Here is a 27,113-nt window from a genome sequence, read left to right as displayed (position 1 = left end):
GAGAAGTTTCTGTTCATGTCCTTTGCCCATTTTTTGATAGGGTTGTTTGATTTTTCTTGCTGATTTTCCTGAGTTCTAAACAGATTCTAGTTATCAGCCCTTTATCAGATATGTAGCTTGCAAAAATTTTCTCCCATTCTGTGGGTTGTCTGTTCGCTCTCTTGACAGTTTCTTCAGCTGTGCAGAAGCGTTTTAATTTAATTAGGTCCCATTTGTTTATTTTTGTTGCTGTTGTGATTGCCTCTGGGGTCTTCTTCATAAATTCTTTGCCTAGGCCAATGCCTAGAAGAGTATTTCCAACATTGTCCTCTAGAATTCTAATACTTTCACACCTAAGATTCAAGTCAGTTGCCCAGCGTGAGTTGATTTTTGTGACAGGTGAAAGGTGTGGGTCTTGTTTCAATCTTCCACATGTGGCTATCCAGTTTTCCCAGCACCATTTATTGAATAAGGATGCTTTTCCCAAGTGTATGTTTTTGGCTATATGAGGATGGTTTTATATCTGGGTTCTCTGTTCTGTTCCTCTGGTCAATGTCCCTGTTTTTGTGCCAATAAAAAGCTGTTTTAATTACTATAGCCTTGTAGTATAGTTTGAAGTAGGGTAAATTGATACCTCCTATTTTGGTTTCATTGCCTAGGATTTATTTTGCTATACAGGGTCTTCTCTGGTTCCATACAAAGCGTAAAATTATTTTTTCTATATCTGTGAAAAATGATGATGGCATTTTGATAGGGATTGCGCTGACTCTGTAGGTCACTTTGGGTAGTACAGACATTTTAATAATGTTGATTCTGCCGACCCATGAACATGGTAGATTCTTCCATCTGTTTACATCCTCTGCTATTTCCTTCTTTGGTGTTTCATAGTTCTCCCTGTAAAGGTCTTTTACCTCCTTAGTTAAATATATTCCAAGGTACTTTATTTTCTTTGTTGCTATTTTGAAGGGAATTGAGTCTTTGATTTGGGTTCTCTCTTTTACTGTTATTGGCATATATGAATGCCTCTGATTTCTGTGTAGTGATTTTATATCCTGAGAATTTACCAAATTCATTTATCAGATCAAGGTGTCTCTTGGTTGAATCCTTGGTGTTTTCTAGGGATAATATCATGCCATCAGCGAAGAGTGAGACTTTGATCTCTTCTGCTCTCATTTGGACACCCTTAATTCCGCTCTCTTGTCTGATTGCTGTAGTGAGGACTTCTAGCACTATGTTGAACAGAAGTGGAGATAGTGGGCAACTTTGTCTTGTTCCAGTTCTAAGTGGGAATGCTTTCAATTTTTCCCCATTGAGTATGATATTGACTGTGGGTTTGTAATATATGGCTTGTATCATTTTTAGGTAAGGCCTGTCTATGCCTATTTTGTTGAGCATTCTTATCATAAAAGGGTGCTGTATTTTCAAATGCTTTCTCTGTGTCTATTGAGAGGATCATATGGTCTTTGTATTTGCTTCTGTTTATATGGTGAATTACATTTATAGATATGAGTATGTTGAGCCAACGCTACATCCCTGGGATGAAGCCCACGTGGTTGTGATGGATTATATTCTTGAGAAGCACCTGGATTTGACTGGCTTGGATTTTGTTGAGAATTTTTGTATCTATATTCATAAGGTATATTGGTCTATAGTTTTCTTTTTTTGTTACATCCTTTCCTGGTTTTGGTATTAGGGTTATGTTCACTTCATAAAATGTGTTGGGGAGAATTCCATCCTTCTCGATGTTGTGGAATAATTTCTGCAGGATAGGCACCAGTTCTTCTTTGTAGGTGTGGTAAAATTCGGGTGTGAAACCATCTGGTCCAGGACTTTTTTTAGGAAGGTTTTTTTATTGCTGTTTCAATTTCAGTACTTAATATTGGTCTGTTCACGAATTCTATTTCTTCCTGGTTGAGCCTAGGCTGTGTATTTCTAAGAAATTGTCCATTTCCTCCATATTTTACAGTTTGTGTGCATAGAGGTTTTTATAGTATTCATAAATTATATCTTGTATCTCCGTGTCATCAGTTGTAATTTCTCCTTTATTGTTCCTGATGGAGCTTATTAGAGATTTTTCGTTAGTCTAGCCAAAGGTGTGTCAATTTTGTTTAATTTTTCGAAGAAACAACTTTTTGTTGTATTAATCTTCCATATAGTTTCCCTGTGATCAATTTTATTTAGTTCTGATTTGATCTTAATGATTTCACTGCTGGGTTTGGGGTTGGTCTGCTGTTCTTTTTCCAGCTATTTGAGACGATTCATTAAGTTTTCTATTTGTGATCTTTCCAATTTTTGGATATAGGCATTTATGGAAATAAACTTTCCTCTCAGGACTGCTTCAGCTGTGTCCCACAGGTTTTGGTAACTTGTGTCACCTTTGTCACTTAGTTCAAAAAATCTTTTGCTTTCCATCTTGATTTCCTCATTTATGAAATGATTATTCAGTAGAAGGTTGTTTAGTTTCCATGACTTTGTGTAGAAATGAGGACTCATGTTAGGATCGATTTCTACATTTATTCCATTGTGGTCTGAAAAGATACATGGTATAATTTTTTTTTTTTTGAAATTGCTTGAGACATGCTTTGTGCCCTAGGATATGGTCAATCTTAGAGAATGACCCATGAGCTGATGAGAAGAACATATATTCAGTGGTTTTGGGGTAGAATGTCCTGTAAATGTCAGTCACTATAATTTGTTCTAGAGTTCTGTTTAAGTCCATTATTTTTTTGTTTATTTTCTATTTGGAGGATCTGTCCTGTGCTGTCAGTGGGATGTTAAAGTCTCCAACTATTATGGTGTTGTTTTTTATCCATTTGTTTAGATCCAGTGGAGTTTCATTTATGAATCTGGGTGCACCAAGGTTGGGTGCATATATATTTAGAATTGTTATGTCTTCTTGTTGAACTGTACCGTACACCATTATATAGTGACCTTCTTTGTCTTTTATTACTTTTGTTGATTGAAAAACTAAGTTATCTGTAATCAGTACCACCATACCACCTTTCTTTTGGCTTCCGTTTGCTCGAAATATTTTTCTCCACCCCTTTACCTTTAGTCTAATTGCATCCTTGCAGGTTAGATGTTTCCTGAAGGCAGCAGATACTTGCCTTGTGTTTTTTTATCCATTCGGCCAGCCTATGTCTCTTGAGTGGGGAGTTCAAGCCATTCACATTTATTGAGGCAACTGATAGGTGGGGCAGATTTCTGTTCATTTTGTTGGGTTGAACTTTGTTACTTTGTTTTCTCTCTTCAGCTGTTGTAGTGTCTGGGCTTTAATCTTTAGCTCTGAGTAGATTTACATTCATAAGTGTTTATTGCGCTTATCCTGTGGGTAACACTGTTTTGAGTACTTCTTGAAGGGCTGGTTTTGTCTTGGTGAATTCCCTCAGTCTTTGCTTATCTGAGAATGTCTTGATTTCTCCTTCATATACAAAACTTAGTATTGCGGGGAATAATAATCTAGGCTGGGCATTGTTTTGTTTCAGAAGAGTGAGAATGGGGCTCCAGTCTCTCCTTGCTTGTAAAGTCACAGTAGAAAAGTCTGGTGTTATTTGAATTGGCTTTCCCTTGTATGTTACTTGCTTCTTTCGTCTTACAACTTTAGAAGGGCCTCTTTAGTTGATATTTTGGTCAGTCTGATGACTGCATGTCGTGACGTCTTCCTGTTTGCACTGAATCTTCCAGGGGTCCTCTGAGCTTCTTGAACTTGTATATTGAGATTTTTACCAAGGCCTGGGAAATTTTCCTCTATTATATGTTTAAATAGCTTTTCCAACCCTTGAGTGTTGTCTTCTTCCCCTTCTGGTAGCCCTATGACCCTCACATTAGGTTTCTTCACATAATCCCACATCTCTTGTAGGCTTTGCTCTTTTCTCGTTTCTCTGCTCTATCTCTGTGACTGATTTATTTAATTGGAATGTGTTATCTTCAATCTCTGAGATTCTTTCTTCTGTTTGATCTACCCTGTTCTTGAGGGTTTCCACTGAATTTTGTAGTTCCCTGCATTGATTCTTCATTTCCTTCAGTTCAGTTAAACTTTTCTTCATTGTATCGACTTCTGTCAATAGTGAACTTTTGTACTAGGTCCTGGAGGCTTTTCATGGTTTCTTTGTGTTGGTTATCGAGTTGTTCTTGCAGGTCATTGAATTTTCTTATGATCTACATTTGGCATTCCTCTTCTGTCATTTTGGTTGCCTGATTTTGGTTGGTGTCCGTTTCTAGGGGGCTGGTGCTCCTCTTTGGGCGTGTGGTTTCCATTTGGTTCTTCATATTTCCAGAGTTCCTTTGCTGATTTCTTCCCATGTTGATCAGTTGTTGCTTCTTTCCTTTAGGTTTTCGTTAGGATATTCGCACGCATTGTTTAGTTTCTCCTCCGGTAGTTGGTGTCTGTGGGTGAGATTCGACCACTCCCTATATAATGAGTCAGTAGGTGCCGTGAGAAGGCTGTGCAGGATATCCTCCCTGTCAGTAAGTGGCACTTGCTTGGAGGAACAGGCTATGTTGTTGTTTTTGTGACCTGTGACCAGCTCTTGTTCCTCTAGAGAGGCACTCTAGTGCCTCAGGTGGTCGGTGGAGCCCTGGACTTCCAGCTGTTTCCTTTTCTCCCTCTTAGCTAGGGCTGGTCTGGGAGTGAGTCTGGGCGGAGCTGGGTTAGGTAAGCCTGCCGTCAGGCACCACCAATGCCGTTAGCAGGGGTCAAAATTCTGTTCTCTGCTTCCAGGAAAAGCTGCAAGGAAGACACTGGAATGGTCCTGCTCAGTCAGAAAGTCTGCATGTGGGGGTGGGGCTGTCTGAGAGCTATAGTCTGGGGCAGGCCTCGCTTCTTTCCACCGTCCCCAACTCCGCGGCTACCCCTGGGCTTCTGCCAGCAGGCCAGACCTCATGCCACCGGGCCTCCCCTGGCTGTGATGCCGGCCGGGAGGTTCCCTGTGCAGGAACGCCACCTGGGCTGGGCGCACGGACTCCCTTTGGGAGGAGGGTTACCCTCTAGGACACTGCTCTGCCCCTGAAGGCACACACACCTCAGGAGGCTGTTCACAGATATCCCTTCTGTGCCCCGGGCAATGCGAGACCAGGGTGCACGGGATTTGGTCTGCAGGTCTAACCTCTGGGCCGCAGAGTTCAAAGTGTATCCCCACCAGGGAGAGGAGTGCCAGTCCTAATTCACCCATGGGGAGCCCAAGGTGAGTCTATGTCTCTCAGCCTCAGGGTCTGCCCCATTTTCCTGGGATGGCCGGGCCAGCAGAACCTGGGAGAGCTGGCGGGTAGGGAACTCCCCGTTTGAGTTCCCCTCAGTCAGCTGTAGGGCCGCAAAAGGGAAGGTCCAGTTCCCTCGAGGTGCCTCCAGCTCGTGGCTATTTTGTCTCTCTCAGCAGCCAAGGATAGGGTCGGGGGAGGGGAGAACGAGGCAATATGGTGCCTGCCCCGCGGCTCCGGTCTGTGCACAGGGAAGCGCTCTGTGAGAGTTGGGAGCCTGGTGCCATGTCCGCTACAGGCTTACCACTCACTGGCGGTGGCTGTCTCTCAGCTGGTGTCCGCAGGTCTCTCCACCTGCGGGGCACCCACCAGCAGTCCGAGATGCAAGGGAGGGGAGAGTTAATCGTGCCACCTACCCTTGCCGCTGGTCTCCAGGCTGCTCTGGAGGTCTCTGCTTCCAGTTCTCCTCCGCAACCTCCTCCTGTGGAGTCTCCCGTGGTCTTAGGTACCTCTCCTTCTGACCCTCGTCTGATGTATGCTCGTCTTCTTGCTTCTTTCTTCTAGAATCTGTCTTTTCTGCAGAGACGCTCTGTCTGGCGGTGTTTCTCATCCGCCATCTTGATTATCTCCCTTGATTGCTTCTTTTGTTGTTCAGAAGCTTTGTAGAGATATATTAATAACTCCATTTCTCTATTTTTGTTTGGTTGCCTGTCTTTTTGAATTCTTATTCAAGAAATCCTTGCCCAGAGCAATGTCATAAAGCATTTCCCCTATTTTTTCTAGTATTTTTATAGTTTATGTCTTACATTCAAGACATTATGTCTTTAATTCATTTGAGTTTATTTTTGTACACTGTGAGAGATAGGGGTCTAGTTTCATTCTGCTGCCTGTGGATATCTATTTTTCCCAACACCATTTATTGAAGAAATTGTCCTTTCCCCAATGTCCGTTCTTTTGTTGAAAATCAATTGTAAGTGCATGGGTTTATTGCTCTGTTTCTGTTGTGTTCCACTGGTCTACCACTGGCCAATATCATGCTGTTTTGGCTACTATAACCTTGTAGTATATTTTGAAGTCAGGGAGTGTGACACCTCCAACTTTGTTCTTTTCACTCAGGATTGCTTTGGCTTTTCAGGATCTTTTGTGGTTCCACATGACTTTTATGATTGTTTTTTTCTATTTCTGTGAAGGAAACCATTAGTATTGTGATAGAAACTGCCTTTAATCTGCAGATTGCTTTGGGTAGTATGGACATTTTAACAATATTAATTCTTCTAATTCATGAAAACAGAATATCTTCCCATTTATTTGTATCCTTTTCAATTTCATCAGTATTTTATAGTTTTTATTGTAGATATCTTTCACTTCCTTGGTTAAATTTATTCCTAGGGTTTTTTTGTTGTAGCTATTGTAAATGGAATTGCTTTCTTCATTTTATTCAGGTAGTTCACTACTGGTATATAGAAATGTTACTGACTTTAAAATGTTAATTTTATTTTCTGCAACTTTACTGAATGTGTTTATTAGTTCTATCAGTTTTTTGGTATAGTCTTTATATAAGATGTCACCTATAAACAGATAATTTGACTTCTTCCTTTCCAATTTGGATGTCCTTTCTTTCTCTTGCTTAATTACTCTAGCTAGAGTACTATTATGTTAAATAGAAATGGTCAAAGTCAGCATCCTTATCTTGTTCCAGATCTTAGAAGCTTTCAACTTTTTTCATTCAGTATGATGTTAGCTGTCGCTTTCTCTTATATGACCTTTTATTATTTTGAGGTACGCTCCTTCTATGCCTAATTTGTTGTGAGTTTTTATCATGAAGGGATGTTGAATTTTATGAAATGCTTTTTCCACATCTATTAAGATGATCATATGGTTTTTTTCATTTTGTTGATGAATCACCTTTATCGATTTGCCTATGTTGAAACATCCTTGCATCCCTGGTGTAAATCCCACTTAATAATGGCATATTATCTTTTTGATGTGCTGTTGGATTTGGTTTGCTAGTACTTTGTTGAAGATTTTTGCATCTATGCTCATCAGGGATTTAGCCTGTATTTTCTTTTTTTGTTGTGTCTTTGTCTGGTTTTGGCGTCAGGGTGATGTTGGCTTCATAGAATGAATTTGGAAAAATCCCCTCATCTTTAATTTTTTAGAAGAGTTTGAAAAGAATTGGTATAACTTCTTCTTTAAATGTTTGGTAGAATTCAGCTTCAGCTGTGAAGTCATCATGTCCTGTTCTTTTCTTTTTTTAAGATGGGATCTTGTTATGTTGCCTAGACTAGACTTTAATTTCTGGGTTCAAGTAATTCTCCCACCTTGGCCTTCAAAATAGCTGGGATTACAGGTGTGTGCCACCACACTTGGCTCTGGGATTTTCTTTGATGGGAATCATCTTATTACTGATTCAATCTCATTACTCATTGTTTGTGTGTTGAGATTTTCTATTTTCTAATCATTCAATTTCAGTAGGTTGTATGTGTCCAGGAATTTATCCATTTCTTCTAAGTTTTCCAAGTTGTTGGCGTATAGTTGTCCATAATATTCTCTTATGATCCTTTGTATTTCTGTGGTATCAGTTGTAATGTCTCCTTTTTCGTCTGATTTTATTTACTTGAATCTTTTTAAAAATCAGCCTACCTAGAGGTTTGTCATTTAACTTTTCCAAAAACCAATACTTTATTTCATTGATCTTTTGTGTTGTTTTTAAAGTCTCTATTTAGTTTATTTCTGCTCTTTATTTTTCCTTCCTTCTACTAATTTTGGGTTTAGTTTGTTCTTGCTGTTTTATTTTATTGTGGTGAAATGTTCAGTGATTTGAGATCTTCCTGTGTTTTTGGTGTAGACATTTATTGCTATAAACTTCTCTGTTTTTGCTATATCCCATAGGTTTTGGTATGTTGTCTTTCCACTTTCATTTATTTCAAGAAATTTTTAATTTCCTTTTAAATTTCTCCTTTGACCCATTCGTTGTTCAGGAGTATGTTGTTTAATTTACATGTATTTGTATAGTTTCCAAAGTTTCTCCTGTTACTGATTTCTAGTTTTATTCCATTGTGGTCAGAAAAAAATACTTGATATGATTTCAGTTTTTAAAAAATTTATTGATATTTGTTTTGTGGTTTAACATCTGATTTATCCTCAAGAAAGTACCAGGTGTTGATGAGAAGAACTTGTATTCTGCAGTTGTTGGGTGGAATGTTGTATAAATGTCTGGTAGATCTGTGTGGTTTAACTCTGATATTTCTTTGTTGGTCTTCTGTCTGGATGTTCTGTCTACTGCTGAAAGTGGGGTGCTGAGGTCCTCTATTATTATTGTATCACTGACTATCTCTCCATATAGATCTAATAATATTTACTTTACATACTTGGGTGCTTTGGTGTTAGGTGCAAATATATTTATACTTGTTTTATCTTCTTGTTGATTTGACCCCTTTATCATTATATAATGATCTTCCCTGTCTCTTTTTATAGTTTTGACCTGAAGTAGATTTTATCTGATATAAATACCCGTTCTCTTTTGGTTTCCATTTGCATGGAATATCATTTTCCATTCTTTCATATTCAGTCTGTGTCTTTACGTGTGAAGTGTGTTTCTTGTAGGCAGTATATAGGTGGGTCTTGTTTTTTATTATCCAGTCAGTCAGTCTATATCCTTTAATTGGGGAATTTAGTGCATTTACAATCAAGGTTATTAATGATAGGTCAGAACTTACTCCTGACCTTTTTCCTAATTGTTTTCTGGTTTTGTATATACTTTGTTCCTTTCACTCTTACTATTTATGTTCATGGTTTGGTAGTTTTCTGTATGGATAAGCTTTGATTCTTTATTCTTTCTCACTGTATCTCTTTCCTTTCACCCCAGATACCTACTAGAGTTTATCTCTCAGTCATCTGTACTCCCTGCAATGCAAAGTGGTCTGGTTCTTGGCTCCTCCACTGAAAGCTTGAGATTCAGTTTTTTCACACTATCTTATTTACCACTTATCTCTTGGCTTTTCAGCTTCTAAAAGTTTGCTGTTGTGTTTCCTTTCTAATTTTCTCTGCTATGGGCCTGTCATTTAAAAAAGTTCCCTTACTGACATTTTTTATGGAGTTTTAGGAGACAGACCTTGCATATCTTTGATGTCATTCCTATTCCCTGAGGGCAAAGTCAGTGTCTTACAAGATATCATATCCTTTTTATTTAATAGAAGACTAGATACATTTTGGCAAGCCTTTACAAAAAAAGATTAGCATTTTGACTCACCTGTCTTTCTCGAGCAGATTCACAGTTGAATAAGAAAGTACCAAATCGGCAACTATACAGATGATCCAAAATTATAATCAAAAATCGTTCATTGAATTCAAAAGCTGTAGGGAACTAGACAAAAACAAACACACAAAGCATGAAAAACTGGGGCTGATCTTTCATAAAACTGAAAAAATACACCACAGAAGTGAATAAATGCTGTCACATTGTAGGGCTCTAGGAAACATGATAGAGGCTGCAATCTTTACATACCCTAGAGCTCATTTTTTGGTATTTTACATAGGACTGAGAAGTTTAAATAAGCATTAAGTAAAGGAATATGGAGGAAACAGATGTAAACAGGCTGATTTTCTGGGTTCTCCTGAGTGTACAGGATAGCTAATATAAGGTATTATAAGTTAGCACACATGGCTATATACAAGTGCCAGTGTATATAAAAGACAACTTAGTATTGTAAATTCCATTGATCCTCCCTTTGTACAGATAATACAGTTAAATACTTAATTTTATAACTTAATTATAGAAAATTCCGGATATATAAATAGTAGCAGGAATAAAAATGTGAACCCGTATGTACCTATAAATTGGCTTCAACAATTATTCACACACAGCTAGTCTTGTTTCATCTCTATCTCTGCCCTGTATTATTCTGGGAGCAAATTCCAGATATAATATTAAGATACCTAATTTAAACATTAAGTTGAATGTATTTTCATCCCATATATTCCTTACCTGTTTTGACATTTGCCACACACAGTCAATAAACTGGAGAAAAATAGGAGAGCGGTCAGCATCCGTGTGGTTTTTATCACCATGACCTATTCTCTGAAATGAATTGGTAAAGACAATTTGTTTGAATTCATGGGTACAAAGCTGAGAGAGAACACATAACCCACAAAATGTGACAATACAACCTCTAAATGCCAAGTTTCTCAGGGAGTAAATAGTATTATATATATTTCCATGATGATACAAACAAATAATATAAGGTTTTGAATAATGGAAATTAAGTACATAAACTTCTGTAAGATACCAATAAAAATTGGCAAAGCATCATCCTGTGATATGCAGGGTGATTATTACAATTATTTCATACAATTGGACTTCCGTAGAAGTCCTGGGCATCTGTAGATAGAATGGACAAGATTGTCCTACACAGTATGTTACCAATACACCCAAGGCAGTGCTTTCTGTTGCAAAGGGAATAATCCTAAAGTCTCAAGGCTTGGAATCGTGTCAAAAAGTATGCTTATTAGAATGAAGTCTTCTTTCTCTTTTAAGAACAAAACCAAATATCTCACACAATGTATTCATTTACTAAACCATGATTTTTCCTACTGGAAAATGTTATTCACTCTGTTTATGAAGTTGGACAGAGGCTAAAAGGTGACAGAGTATGTCTGACAATGTGGCCTATGGATCCCCTTCATGAGAAACACTGTGGAGCTGGCTGAAATGCTTCCTCCAAAGGCATCGGGAAAGAAGATCTGGGAATATGAGTTTTAATAGGTTCTCTTAATGATTTCATTTTATTTTGAGAAGGGGATACTTTTTCAAATTTACTTTCATTTATTTAAAATTGACAGATAAATTTGTATGTATTTACTATACACAATATGATGTTTTGATGTATATACACATTGCAGAATGACTATACATAATTAACATATGTATTACCTCACGTAGTTGTTTTTGTGGTAAGAATATTTTACATCTACTCTTAGCATTTTTTCAAGAATAAAATATGTTAACTATAGCTATTGTGTTATACAATAGATCTCTTGAACTTACTCATCTCTTAATGATTTTAAAAATGCATACCAGAGAATAATAAAACACCTCAACTGAAAGTCTAACATTTCCATAAGATATGTGTATTTGGTTATAATAGCTATAACATTAGTTGAGAAAATCTTCACTCTTTTGCAAAATTTTAATTTAAGTATTTCTATGCAGACTCTGTATTACTTTCAAGTAAAATTGTAAAAATAGTGTAGATGGATAAACATATCTCCTAAAAGGACTTCCACTACTCAAGGCATCACACATTTTCAAGCCTGTAAAGTGGTTTTTATTACATTCTTCAAATTTTCATTTTAATAGTGAATACATGGTTTAACAACTAGTTTTTTTAATCCCAAGTGGCATTGATCTGATTGTTTTAGCTTTACTGTTTACTTACAGATGAGAATTTATGTCCAAAACTTATCCATTCTTTTTGTACCAATATTTCAAACCCTTCAATGCTCCTGTAAAAGCTGTCCAACATCAGCATGGCCAGGGATGTCAGCTGAGCAGTCCTGTCCCATCCATCACTGCAATGCACAAGCACCGAACTCTTCCCTGAAGAAACTCTGTCTGCCACTTGAATGGCTCCTGTCAAAACAAGCTAGTGAAGAAAAATATGTGAGACAGTAGGGAGTTATAAGATACTGTTTAAACTTGAAAGTATAGTTTTTAAACGTAGAAAAAGTCATGCTTTAAAACATCAGTTAATATCTAGAACAGAACGATTTATAAAAATGAAATACCAGGAGCTGGAGGATCTGTTGATCTTCCTCTATAAACACTGCATTTGAACATGTCTAGGTATTAAAAAACAAAACCAAAAGCCAAACTGCATTTTAAACTTATTTTAATGGAGGTGATTGTAACAGTGTGCTAGGGTTGTCATAATAAAGTACCACAAACTGGGTGGCTGAAACAATAAAAATTTATTGTCTCACAGTTCTGGAGGCTAGAAGTTCAAGATTAAGTTGCTGGGCGGCCATGCTAATCTCTGAAGGTGCTAGAGAAGGATCTCTTCCAGGCCTCTCTCCTAGCTTCTGGCTGTTCCTTGGCTTATGGCAGTTTAACTCCAGTCTTCACATGGCATTTTCCCTGTGTCCAAATTTCTAAAGACACCAGTCATATCAAAATAGGGGCCCATACTACTCAATTACAGCTTCATCTTAACTAATTACATCTAGAAAGACTCTATTATCCAAATAAGGTCACTTTATGAGGTACTTTGAGGGGGCGTCAGGACTTCAACACATGAAATTCTGGGGGACACAATTCAACCCTTAACAATGTCATATTAAAAAAAAAATCACTGGCCCAACAGGTTCCATCTAGACCATAAAGTTCTGATACAATGAAAATCATCTTTTGGCCTTTAAATTAACAAAACATGAATCCTCATTTGGCTCATAAATGGCAGAATACTTATCCTAAAGATATTAAGATTATTAAATACGGAATGTCTGATTTCCTTAAATATTAAGTCTGACAGTTGATATCTCTGATGTTTTGCACTTTGACACTTCTTGGGTGGGTATTTTTTTGTTGTTGTTTTTATCATGAAGGTACATCCCCAGTCTTTCAAATGCATGTTTTGGTTTATGATTATCTTTCAAATTTTTTAAGAGCAATTTTTGTAAAACCATGGATAAGCCAAAACTTCATGTTATTTATTAATATCATTTCCATCGTAGAACCAACACAGCACAGACAGCTTGAAATAGCAACTCAGTGTTTGGGAAGGATGTGGCTAATGAACACAAAGTACATTGATAGTTGGAGAAGTTCTCTTCTGGTGATTTTAATCTTGAAAGTGAGCCACATGGGCAAACTGAAACCAAGGTGGATAATGATGAGCTGAAAGCTGTAGTGGAAGCAAATCCATCTGAACCTATGTGTGAATTAGCAACAAGGTTTGTTGTTACTATTCCAACAATATTGGACCATTGGACACAAACAGGCAAGGTAAAGCTGCTGGATAGATGGGTTCCTTCTGCATGAATTAAACAAGCGTCAGAAGAGAAATCATCTTGAAGCTTGCCTTTCTTTTGATGTCATGACATAAAGGTGAACCATTTTGATTAATTGTACTGCTTCTTGTTTGAGATATACTATACTTTTAATTCAAAATCAGACATTTCATATTTAATGACCTAATAAACTGATACCATTTTAGTAAAAATTTGAGACGTAGAAGTATCACTAAATTGGTGTATATAATGAGTCATTGCTATGATGTCATTTTTTGATGATTCAGGTATTTAGAGGTATAATTTATAAACCCTGTAGAATTTACCCATCGTAAGAGTGGTAGTTGGATAAGATTTAGTAAATTTATACAGTTGTACAACTATCACCACAATCCAGCTGTAGAACAGTCCCATCACCCAAAAAGTTTCCTGTGTCATCTAAAGTCAATCCTTAGGACCACCTTCAGCCCCAGACAACCATTTATTTGCTTCCTGTCTCTATACCTTTGTCTTTACTAAAATTTTTACATAAATAATATCATTCACTAGGTGGTTTTTTAGTGTCTGGCTTCTTTCACTTAGCATGTTTTCAAGGTTCATCCATGTTGTAGTATGTATCAGTACTTCATTCCATTTTATGGCCAAATAACATTTCATTGTATGAACAGACCACATGTCATTTACCCATTCATTGGCTGATAGACAATTGATTGTTTTTAGCATTTGGTTACTATGATAATGCTGTAAACTTTTGCATACACATTTGTAAAGGGATATAGTGTTTTCATTTCTCTTAGATAAATATCTAGGAGTGAAATGGCTGGATCATATATAGTAAACGTATGTTTAATTTTTAAAGAAACTGCCAAACTATTTTCAAAAGTGATTATATCATTTCATATTCCCACAAGCAGTGTATGAGGTTCCATCTTTTCACATGCTTATCAACCATTTGCATATATTATGTTGTTTTGAGTTGATTTTTAAAAGACATTCCATGGAGCTCCAAAAACTCTAACAGCCATGCAACAGACACATACATTATGGTCACTTTATCTAATTCAAGGAAATTGAAATACTCATTTATTTTAACTAATTCAAGGAAAAGTCAGACCAAGTGAAAGATCTGATGTATAGACAATTTTAAAAGAAACATAATTTTGTTAGTTTTACATTAATAGTAAATAAAGATAAGTGGACAAAGTAGTGCCAAGAAGGAAAGGTTAGGGGACCTGAGGATGACTGGCACATCAATTACTTGTATAAAACTCATTACTCCTAAAATAACTACAGCAGTTCATTTCTTCAAGCATTTTAAGTATTCTCTTTGAAATCCTGTTTACAATTTTAATTTGAGGTACTTCAGAAAGGACTATTGAGAAGCAATGGCGATATACTAGGATCACTTGAGTCCAATTTAATGAAGTTGGGATCCTAACACATTTTTCAGAGGGCAACTCTCACTCCAGAACTTCTCTCATTTATAATAAAAAGGCACTCGATCTTGGTCAATTATTTTGCAAAAATATTAGATGTTTTCTAATTAAGTATGAATTCCCACAATCACTTCTGACAAGAACAGCTATAATTATCTAATGAAACTAAATCAGATTTTCAAAAACCCATCAATGAAAACTCTTAAATCACCTGATGCACTTGTGACTGACGAGGAAAACCAGCAGCCATCAGGCAGGACACACTGCAGTGGTAAAGAGTACCGGGCACCATGACCGAGGTGCTGGGTGTGAAACCTCTTCCACCACTTTTGAGATCTTGTACTTTGGGTCAATCGAATAACCCTGGTTTCTTCCTCACTAATGTGAGGAGAGGAATGGTGTCCCCACCAGCTTGTCTTGGGCTAAAAGATATTCCCCCATAAAGTACAGAAATTGTGCATATGGTCAATGAAAGCTAGCTGCCACTAGCTGCTGCATAGCTGCTATCCAAGGAGCTCAAAATAATGTTACTTTAAAAAAGGAAGGACCATATGGGAAGAGTGTTGAAAAGGACAAAGAGTAAATATAAGCTCCAGACATCATAGAGTCCTTCCACCCTGTTGCAGCATTGTCAGTGGACTGGAATGAGAGGTGGGAGGTATGCCAAAGGTGGTGATCTTCTCACTATATAATGCTTGCCCTGGTTTCATGCACTGAGTGGTGAGACCATTTCACCAGACTACAGGTTAGTGATGGTCATTCCACTTCTGTATCAGCAGCTATAAGAAAGTGTAGGAGGCTGAATAATGGTCACCAAAGATGTCCAGGTCCTAACCCCTGGCACCTGTGAATACGACCTAACATGGTAACAGGGACTTTGTGGACATGATCAAGTTAGTAACTTTGTGATGGGGAGATCATTCTGGCTTATTCAGGTGAGCCCTAAATTAGATCACATGAATCCTGATAAGAGGGAGACAGGAGATTTCACACAGAAAGGAGAAGGCAATGTGTCCACAGAGACAGAGGATGGAGGGATGCGGCCACATAGATATAACTTTTCTTTTACATTTATGTTGTTTCCAATGTTTTCCCACTATTGTAAACATTCAAGTATATTTACCTTTTCAGACCTGTGTGATTATTCAAAAAACTCCTGAAGTGAATCTCTTCTCTGTCAACAAAAAAGGCTAAAGCTTCCCATGACTTGAAAATCCCTTCTCACAAACATAGGATCCTCAACCTGTCCCCCCTTCCTTTAACTACATCTCTTTTCAGAAGAATCGTCTATATTCACTACCTCTATTTTCTCAACTCTTCCCCCTACCCCATCACTAGACATCCACGATGGTCTACTTTCAAGGTAATCAAGGACCTTTCTAAATAAACCTCCTTCAAGTCCCACTGGCCCTTTCTTCTTAACGACATTCAATATCTTCCTTTGATTTTACAATTTCTCGTATGCCTCCTTCACTGAGCTCCACTTCTCACCCTGTCCTGAATACAAACATGGCCAAGGCTCCATTCAAAGTCCTCTGATCTTCTTCCTATACATCCTCTCTCTTAGCATCCACATTAAAGGGCTCAGCCTGAGTTTGTTGCCCAAAAGCAGATTCCAAAATCGACATCTCAGTCCTAAGCCTAGATTTTGAGTTCCACTTTGCATGAAAACCTACCTGGTAGACACCACTAGGTGGATGGCACACCATTACCACAAATGCGTAGTGTTTCTCTTGACCAAGCTCCTGACCAGGACTACCCTTTATCTGTAAACGATGGCATCATTTTCTGTTGCCCAGGCTCACTTTCTTGGCATCATCTTCATTTCTTAAAATACTGCACCTCGCTAATCATCAAGTATCATAGGCCCCTCCTTGGAAACATCTTGTTTCTGTCCCTCTCATAGTTTCCTCACCCTCACATTGGTAACGTTCTAATTTAGGCCTTTCCTACCCCCCATCTCTGCATTCTTGAAATGGCTCTGTTTTATCTGATTTCACTTTATTCCCTCTCCTATCTATTTTATGAGCAGCTGCCAGAATATTTTCATAAAATACCCTGATATTCCAAAACCTCTGGGGCCTCCCCACAGCCTAACCTGATAGTGAAGGCCCCTGTCTGTCTGGCTTCTTCCAGATCTCTAGATTAACCTGCAACTACGGAAATCCTTATTCTTCTTAATACAGTCTCACGTGCGCCTGGGATTTGGTCTAGGCTGTCCTCCTCCTCTAGAATGGACACCCTATCCTGCTGCTTTCTTTAAGGGCCAGATCAAGTCCCACCAAATCTCAAAGGGCCTGTTCCTTCCACTGACTCTGCTATGAAGGCCCACTTGGTCCTTAACACATGATACCTTAGAATATTATGGTTCTTTTTACACATATATATCATCTCTTCAACCATATATGAACCTCCTTAAAATCTTATACCTTTTTCCCATTCACAGGATCTAACATGATACTTTGCACACAAAAAGTGTACAATCTTTTTTTAAAAAATAAAAATTTTAATTTTAGAATAGTTTTAGATTTACAGAAATGTAAAGGTACTATGGAAAGTTCCCATGGTACACTGGTCACAATTATGGTATGTCACATTGTATGGTACATTTGTCACAACTAATAAACCAATATTGATACTCTAACCTATTATTAATAAACTTATTACGATCATACTTTATTTGAATTTCCTTAGGTTTTATTTAATGTCCTTTTTCTGTTCAAAGATCTCATCTAGGAAACCACGTTACATTTAGTTGTCACAATTTTTTTTTGCATTTTTGAGGATAAATTCAGAAAAAAATGAAAGACAGGCAAAATAAAAATATGATTCCTATCAAGTTGGAAAATAAAATTTTGCCAGACAATAATCCATCTTAATAATTCACCTATTTAAAGTTGGCTTTCTGTTTGTTTACAGAACTAAATGGCTTCTAAAGTGCTAGTGCCCTGAGATAGCTTCAACTATTTTTACTCTTAAAAGAGTGCTGGATTGTCCTAAGAAATGATGGTGAGCTAGCACCGTTTATGCAATCCTGGATTAAGCTTAAACCCGTTATCCAAAGTGAGGTAACACAAGACATGGAAAATGGGCCCTACATCTACTCGCCATCAAATTGGTACTGACTGATTAAAACTATGGTTTTCAAATGGTGGCAAAGCTCACCAGGGATTCGGGGGTGGGGGGACCCAATCTTAGGGAGATGGCGAGTATTTTGGAAGGGAAGGGCATAACTCTAACCCTTCTTAGGGAGAGGCAAAGATATACAATGTAACCAAAATGACAAAAAAAAAAATCAAAACAGGAAGACAGCAGAAGATGGCGGACGAATAACACCGCCAGACAGAGTGTCTCTGCAGAAAAGACAGATTCTAGCAGAAATTAGAGGAAAGAAGCAAGAAGACGAGCATACAGCGGACAAGGGCCGGAAGGAGGGGTACCTGAGACTCCGGGAGACTCCAAGGGAGGAGGCTGCGGAGGAGAACTGGAGGCTGAGACCACTGGAGCAGCCCGGAGAACAGCGGCAAGGGTAGGTGGATTTGCTGTTTCTCCTCCCCTGCATTCGGGACTGCTGGTGGGCTCCCCAGCGGGTGGAGAGACCTGCGGACACCAGCCCAGAGACCGCCGCCGCCGCCTGCCAACAGTGAGCCTGTAGCAGACGTGGCACCAGATTCCCAACTTCCTCCGGGCACCTCCGTGTGCAAAGACCCGAGCCGCACAGCAGGCGCCATATTGCCTCCTCCTCCCCTCCGCCCACCCTACCCGCGGCAGCCCAGAGAGACAATACAGCCACCAGCCGGAGGCACCTCCAGGGAACGGGACCTTCCCTTTTGGGACCCCGCCTGCCCTCCCAGGTGCTGCCGGAACCGTGTTCCCAGGAGAACGGTGCTGACTCAGAGGCGGAGAGACATAGACCCAGCTTGGGCTCCCTGTGGGTGAATTGGGACTGGAAATCCTCTCCCTGGTGGGAATACAGTTTGAACTCTGGGACCCAGAGGTCGGACCTGCAGACCAGATCCCCTGCACCAAGGGCTAGCATTGCCGGGGGCACAGAAGGGTTATACGTGAACAGCCTACTGAGGTGTGTGTGCCTCCAGGGGTGGATCGGCGACCTAGAGGGCAACCCTCCTCCCAGGAGGAGGCCGTGCGCCCAACCCAGGTGGCGTTCCTGTGCAGGGAATCTCCCCGCCGGCATCACAGTCCGGGGAGGCCTGGTGGCTTGTGGTCTGGCCTGCTGACAGAGGCCCAGGAGTAGCTGCGGAGTTGGGGAGGGTGGAAAGAAGCGAGGCCCGCTCCAGACTGCGGGCCTCAGACAGCCCCACCCCCACACACAGACTCTCAGGCTGAGCGGGACCATTCCAGCCCCGCCCTGACAGCTTTCCCTGGAAGCAGAGCACAGAACTTTGACCCCTGCTAACGGCCTGAGGGCAGGCTTACCCAACCCAGCTCCGCCCAGAAAAAGAGCTGATAACAAGACTCAAAATCAACACCATAGCCTGTTCCTCCAAGCAAACGCCACCTACTGACAGGAACAGCATCTTGCACAGCCTTTCCACGGCACCCACTGACTCAATATACAGGGAGTGGTCCAATTTCACCCACAGGCACCACCTAACGCCTCAGAAACTAAACAAGGTGTGTGAATACCCAAACAATAACCTAAGGAAAGAAACAACAACTGATCAACATGGGAAGAAATCAGTGAAAGAACTCAGGAAATATGAAGAACCAAACGGAAAACACACCCCCAAAGAGGAGCACCAGCCCCCTAGAAACAGACACCGACCAAAATCAGGCAACCAATATGACAGAAGAGGAATTTCGTATGTGGATCATAAGAACACTCACCCAGCTGCAACAACAACTCAATAACCAACACAAAGAAATCACAAAAAGTCTCCAGGATATGGGAAAAGAAATAGACACATTGAAGAAAAGTGTAACCGAACTCATGGAAATGAAGAATCAATTCAAGGAACTACAAAATACAGTGGAAAGTCTCAAGAACAGGGTAGATGAAACAGAAGAAAGAATCTCAGAGCTTGAAGATAACACCCTCCAATTAAATAAATCAGTCACAGAAATAGAGCAGAGAAACAAGAGAAAAGAGCAAAGCCTACAAGAGATGTGGGATTATGTGAAGAAACCTAATGTGAGGGTCATAGGGTTACAAGAAGGGGAAGAAGACAACACTCAAGGGTTGGACAAGCTGTTTGAAGATATAATAGAGGAAAATTTCCCAGGCCTTGCTCAAAATCTTGATATACAAGTTCAAGAAGCTCAGAGGACCCCTGGGAGATTCAACGCAAACAGGAAGACGTCAAGACATGCAGTCATCGGACTGACCAAAGTATCAACTAAAGAGGCCCTTCTAAGAGCTGTAAGACAAAAGAAGCAAGTAACATACAAGGGAAAGCCAATTTGAATAACATCAGACTTCTCTAATGAGACTTTACAAGCAAGGAGAGACTGGGGCCCCATTCTCACTCTTTTGAAACAAAACAATGCCCAGCCTAGAATATTATCCCTGCAAAACTAAGCTTCGTATATGAAGGAGAAATAAAAACATTCTCAGAAAACCAAAGGCTCAGAGAATTCACCAAGACAAGACCAGCCCTACAAGAAGTACTTAAAACAGCGTTATGCACGGAACATCATAATAATAACCCACGAATATAAAAACAACCAAGACCCAAAGATATTAAAGGCCAGATATTACAATGGCTCAAGACAGAAATCATAGCAACAACATCCAACCCAACAGAATGATCAGTAATCTACCTTACCTATCAGTTCTCTCAATAAATGTGAATGGCTTAAACTCTCCACTCAACAGACATAGGCTGGCTGAATGGATAAGAAAATACAGGCCAAGTATGTGCTGTCTTCAGGAAACACATCTAACCTGCAAGGATGCATATAGACTAAAAATAAAAGGGTGGAGATCAATATTCCAAGCAAATAGAAGCCAAAAGAAGGCTGGTGTGGCAGTTCTAATTTCAGACGATTTAGTTTTTAAACCAACAAAAGTAGTGAAAGACAAAGAGGGTCATTATATAATGGTGAAGGGCACAGTCCAACAAGAAAAGATAACAATTTTAAATATATATGCACCCAACTTAGGTGCCCCCAGATTCATAAAGCAAACCTTACTGGATCTAAGCAAATGGATTAATAGCAACTCCATAATCGCCGGAGATTTCAACACCCCACTGACGGCACGAGACAGATCCTCCAAACAGAAAATTAATAAAGAAATAATGGACTTAAACAAAACTCTAGAACAATTGGGTCTGACAGACATCTACAGAACATTCTACCCAAAATCCACTGAATATACGTTTTTCTCATCACCTCACGGGACATTCTCTAAGATTGACCATATCCTAGGACACAAAGAAAATCTCAAGAAATTTAAACAAATAGAAATCATACCATGTACCTTCTCAGATCACAGTGGAATAAAACTAGAAATCAACCCTAACAGAAACACACATTTCTACACAAAAACGTGGAAATTAAACAACCTCCTACTAAATGATTACTTCATAAATGAAGAAATCAAGACAGAAATAAAAAAGTTCTATGAAGAAAACGACAATGGAGAGACAAGTTATCAACTCCTCTGGGACACAGCTAAAGCAGTTCTGAGAGGAAAGTTTATCTCCATAAATGCCTAAAACCAAAAGACAAGAAGATCACAAATAGACAATCTAATGAAACGACTCAAAGAGCTGGAAAAAGAAGAACAGACCAACCCCAAACCCAGCAGGAGAAGTGAAATCAACAAGATCAAATCATAACTAAACAAAATTGAAAACAGGAAAGCTATTCAGGAGATTAATAAAACAAAAAGTTGGTTCTTTGAAAAAATAAACAAAATTGACACACCATTGGCTAAGCTAACGAAAAGCAGAAAAGAGAAATCTCTAATAAGCTCCATCAGGAATAAAAAAGGAGATATCAAAACTGATCCCAAAGAGATACAAGATAAAATTTATGAATACTACAAAAATCTTTATGCACACAAACAGGAAAATGTGGAGGAAATGGACAAATTTCTAGAAACACACAGCCTCCCTAGGCTCAACCAGGAAGAAATAGATTCCCTGAACAGACCAATCTCAACAGCTGAAAGAGAAACAGCAATTAAAAATCTCCCTAAAAAGAAAAGTCCCGGTCCAGATGGCTTCACACCTGTATTTTACCATACTTACAAAGAAGAACTAGTACCTATCTTGCAGAAACTATTCCACAACATCGAGAAGAACGGAAACCTCCCCGACACCTTTTATGAAGCGAATATTACTCTGATACCAAAACCAGGAAAGGATGCAACAAAAAAAGAAAACTACAGACCAATATCCCTAATGAATATAGATGCAAAGATTTTCAACAAAATCTTAGCTAACCGAATCCAGACGCTTATCAAAAAAATAATCCATCACTACCAAGTGGGCTTCATCCCAGGGATGCAGGGATGGTTCAACATACTTAAATCTATAAATGCAATTCACCACATAAACAGAAGCAAAAACAAAGACCACATGATTCTTTCAATAGATGCAGAAAAACCTTTGCCAAAATTCAACACCCTTTCATGATACGAGCACTTAAGAAAATAGACATAGAAGGGACATACCTAAAAATGACACAAGCCATATATGACAGACCCATAGCCAACATCATACTGAATGGGGAAAAATTGAAATCATTCCCACTTAGAACTGGAACCACACAAGGCTGCCCATCATCTCCACTTCTGTTCAACATAGTGCTGGAAGTCTTGGCTACAGCAATCAGACATGAAAATGGAATCAAAGGTATCCAAATAGGGGCAGAAGAGATCAAACTTTCACTGTTTGCTGATGATATGATATTGTATCTAGAAAACCCCAAGAATTCAACCAAGAAACTCCTGGAACTGATCAATGAATTTAGTAAAGTCTCAGGATACAAAATCAATACACAGAAATCAGAGGCATTCATATACGCCAACAACAATCTAATTGAGAACCAAATCAAAGACTCAATTCCCTTCACAATAGCAACAAAGAAATTAAAGTACCTAGGAATTTACTTAACCAAGGACGTAAAAGACCTCTACAGGGAGAACTATGAAACACTGAGGAAGGAAATAGCAGAGGAGGTAAACAGATGGAAATCCATACCATGCTCATGGATCGGCAGACTCAATATCATCAAAATGTCTATACTACTAGTGGGTCAGCGGTCGGAGCCAGGCGGAGACGTCCTCTGGCCCCGTTGGGACTCCGGAGCTGACCTTGTAGCCAAGGGCTCGGTCAGGAGAAGACCAGGAAGTAGGTCCGGACCAGGTTAGGTTGTCTGTTTACCTCACTGTCCACTTGTCTGTTGTCTGCTTTGTTTGTCGCCGGCTTTCTGTGTGTGTGTGAGTGAGTGTGACATCTCTCGTTGGCTTGTTGGAGTCTCTGGGTTCTGTGGTTTCAGCCCGAGAACCCATCAGGGTTGCATGGGTTTTCGGGCTGGGGCCGTGGAATCAGGAGACCCACGAAAAGATCAGCAGGGGTGACTAGAACCTCCAGGTGAGTATTCCCCTGCATGGGCTGGCAGCACACAGTGTATCTCCTGCCGCCCGTGCCAGGAGTGGCTCGTGCGGGAGGGGCACAGACGTTACCTCCGTAGGGAGTGTGAAAGGCTAGGGATTCAGATCCTTGTCCCCAGTGCCCCAACTGCAGAATATCGGTTTGCACATCTGCCTATTATCCACTGGCCATGGCACAGGCTCTAACAACGCTGTTGTCCATCCTGGTGAGCCATTTTAAGGATGTCAGGGCAAGGGCACACAACCTGTCCCTGGAGGTCAAGAAGGGAAAGTTTGTTACCCTTTGTGAGGCCGAGTGGCCCACGTTTGGAGTGGGGTAGCCCAGGGAGGGCTCATTTGATGCCTCCTTGATCGAAAAGGTAAAAGGGGTGGTATTTGGCCACCATGGCCACCCTGATCAGATCCCCTATACTGTGGTCTGGCAAGAGTTGGTTCTAGACCCGCTACCCTGGCTGAAGGCCCTCCTACCTGCCCCGAGGGGAAAGGCGGAAGTTCTGGCAGTTAAAGAGGTCAGAAAGGAGAGGGCACACAGTCCGCGGTCTGTTGGGACGCCAGTGTTGCCGGACTCCAATCTCCGAGAATCTGAGAGACCTAATTAATATTTTAGACTCTGTTCTTTTTACTCATCAGCCCACCTGAGATGATTGCTAGCAGTTGCTTAAGGTGCTCTTAACAATGGAGGAAAGAGAAAGGATTCAGGGGGAGGCATGGAGGCTGGTTATGGGGGAGAACGGCAGACCCACTACAAACCCGAGAACCATCAACTGAACTTTTCCCCTTGAACAGCCGCTTTGGGACTACAATGGGGCTGAAGGTAGGGAGCGTCTCCGGGTCTACTGTCAGACTCTAATGGCCGGTGTCTGTATGGCGGCGTGAAAGCCGACCAATTTGGCCAAGGTAGGAGATGTTCGTCAGGGGCCGGAGAGCCCGGCAGCATACTTAGAGAGGATCACAGAGGCCTTCTGGCGGTACACCCCCATAGATCCCACAATGGAGGAGAATAAGGCGCTGTCATGATGGCGTTAGTCAATCAGGTGGCCCCCCACATTAGGCGCAAGGTGCAGAGAATAGATAGATTAGGCAAGAAGACTCTGCAGGACCTGTTAGAAGTGGCGGAGAAGGTCCATAACAATAGAGAGATGCCAGAAGAGAGGTTAGAGAGGATCAGGATAGAAGATAGGAAATTCCAAGCTGGGGAAGCACGGAAAGCAAACAGAGAGATGGCGAAAATCCTGCTAGTCCCCACAAGAGGGGGGCAGATAGGGTCAGAGGATAGGGAAAGGCCCCGGCAGGAGAGGCTAGGAAGGATCAATGTGCCAATTGCAAGGAGCATGGGCATTGGGCCCGAGAGTGCCCCAAAAAGAAAGGGGGGCGAAGACTTGGAGGTCCTGAAAAAGTCATGGTTGCAGGACAGGTGACAGATGAATAGGGAAGACGGGGTTTGGTCCCCCTCCCCGAATCTAGGGTAACTTTGCAAGTGGAGGGGAACACAGTCAGCGTCCTCATAGATATAGGAGCAGAACATTCGGTACTAACGGAAGATACAGGAAAATTGTCCAGTAAGACCAGTTGGGTGCAGGGGGCAACAGGAGCCAAACTATACCGGTGGACCACACGGCGGAGATTGGATTTGGGTTCAGGACAAGTGAGTCATGCCTTTATGGTCATCCCTGAGTTCTCCACGCCGCTACTGGGAAGAGACATCCTTACCAAGCTTAAGGCTCAAATTCATTTTGAAGAAGAGGGAGTAATAATAACTGATAATAAAGGCAATCTCATCAACAGCCCCCGGGTCACTCAGATCCTGACCCTGACACAGGCAGATGAATATAGACTGTACTAGCCCACAAAAAGCAGAGAGGAAGGCATGGAGCAATGGCTCTGTGAATTTCCCATAGCGTGGGCCGAGACAGGGGGCACAGGATGGGCAAAACACTGGCTGCCTCTTTACGTTGAGTTAAAACCTGGAGCCGAGCCAGCCCGAGTCAGACAGTACCCCATGTCCCAGGAAGCCAGAGTGAGAATTACGCCCCACTTTTGGAGACTCCTGGACAGTGGGATTCTTGGGAAATGCCAGTCGGCCTGGAACATCCCCGTTGCCGGTGAAGAAACGGGGGGGGGGGGTAAGGACTATAGGCCTGTGCAAGACCACAGGGAAGTCAATGCAAGGGTCCCTATATCCACCCCACAGTCCCTAACCCCTATACTCTGTGAGCTCTCTCTCTCCCACGCTGTCTTGGTATACCGGCCTAGATCTAAAGGATGCCTTCTTTAGCCTGGCTGTGGCGACACGCAGCCAGGAGATTTTCCCTTTGAGTGGTGGGAAGAAGAGAGAGGAATTCATGGGCAGCTGACTTAGACGAGACTGCCCCAGGGGTTTAAAAACTTGCCTACCCTGTTCAACCAGGCCCTCCATGATGACCTTGGTGAGTACCGAACTAATCACCCAGAGGTGACTCTGCTGCAGTACTTGGATGACTTGCTGTTAGCTGCACCTAACCCCCGGGCCTGCCCAGAGGGCACCAAAACTTATTCAAAGTATTAGGCGAGTTGGGGTACTGAGCCAGTGCAAAGAAGGCTCAAATTGGCAAGGATGAAGTCACCTATTTGGGATATAAAATAAAAGGTGGCCGAAGGTGGCTGACCGAGGCAATGAAGCAGACTGTGTTAAAGATACCCACTTCAGCCTCATGCCGCGAACTGAGGGAATTCCTGGGGTCGGTGAGTTACTGCCGCCTCTGGATTCCAGGGTTTGCGGAAAAGGCTCCACCTCTGTAACAAGGGTGTAAGGCGGGGCGAGCATGGGAGTGAACTGCGCAAATCAAAGACACTTTTCAGGCCCCGAGGGCAGCCATGCTGGAAGCCCCGGCCCTAGCACTCCCTGATCCTACAAAAGTGTTTCACCTGTTCATAGACGAAAAGAGGGGAATAGCCAAGGGGGTACTCACGCAGGCCCTGGGACCCTAAAAGAGACCGGTGGCGTACTTGTCAAAAAAAAACTAGATCCGGTGGCGGCGGGGTGGCCAGCGTGCTTGGGAATCATCGCAGCCACGGCCCTGTTGGTCAGAGACGCTGATAAGCTCATCCTAGGGCAGCACCTGCAGATCACCACCCCGCACGCCATAGAGGGGGTTCTGAAGCAGCCACCGGGAAGGTGGATCACAAATGCGAGGCTGACTCCTCATTACCAAGGGCTTTTGCTGGACGCATCCCGCATCAAGTTCCAGACCCCTGCTGCCTTTAATCCGGCTACGCTTCTGCCAACCCCCGATGCAGCCGCACCTGAACATGATTGCCTTGAGATCCTAGCCGAGACCCAGACAACCCATAGATACTTGAAGGATCGCCCCCTTCCAGGTAGCGACCTGACCTGGTTCACGGACGGAAGCAGTTTCGTCCGGGACGGACGCAGGTGCGCAGGAGCGGCCATAGTAGATGACCAAGGTAAACTTATCTGGGCGGCATGCTTTCCGCAAGGGACATCTGCTCAGAAGGCAGAACTAATAGCACTGACGGAGGCTCTTAGCTGGGCCCGAGGAAAAAGGCTGACGGTGTACACTGACAGCCGCTATGCCTTTGGGACTGTGCACATACATGGGGCCCTCTACAGGGAAAGGGGCTTCATCACGGCAGAGGGAAAAGAAATTAAGCACAAGCCTGAAATACCCCACTTACTGGAGGCTGTTTTTCTGCCAAAGGCAGTGGCAGTAGTCCATACCCCGGGACACCAGAGCGGGGATTCAGTGGAAGCACGGGGCAATTGGAGAGCGGACGCTGAATCTAAGAAGGCTGCAGAAGGCACTCCGCAGCCAAACATCCTGCACCTTAGCCTGCCACCCCCGGGCATGGGACAGTTGCCTCCTCTGCCGGACTATTCCAGTGTAGATGAGGTCTGGGCCTCAGAGCAGCTA

The 27,113-nt window shown here is 41.4% G+C and overlaps 1 protein-coding gene across 4 annotated transcripts in view; it reads right to left on the bottom strand.

Moving 5' to 3' along the window:
• MTM1 (myotubularin 1) overlaps window positions 1–27,113 on the bottom strand; it is a 127,327-nt gene that overhangs the window by 10,111 nt on the left and 90,103 nt on the right. For all 4 annotated transcript variants that reach the window (XM_012753340.2, XM_012753342.2, XM_012753339.2 and 1 more), the window contains 3 exons: window positions 11,613–11,819; window positions 10,163–10,255; window positions 9,428–9,541 (listed from right to left, as the gene is read on the bottom strand). In XM_012753340.2, coding sequence (XP_012608794.1) covers window positions 9,428–9,541; window positions 10,163–10,255; window positions 11,613–11,819 — 414 coding nt within the window. The remainder of the gene's footprint in view (window positions 1–9,427; window positions 9,542–10,162; window positions 10,256–11,612; window positions 11,820–27,113) is intronic.

This window comes from Microcebus murinus, chromosome X (assembly GCF_040939455.1).
Source record: "Microcebus murinus isolate Inina chromosome X, M.murinus_Inina_mat1.0, whole genome shotgun sequence".
Taxonomy (NCBI): Eukaryota; Metazoa; Chordata; class Mammalia; order Primates; family Cheirogaleidae; genus Microcebus; species Microcebus murinus.
The sequence above is the reverse complement of the archived record's forward strand: the minus strand, read 5'-3'. Positions and strand labels throughout refer to the sequence as shown.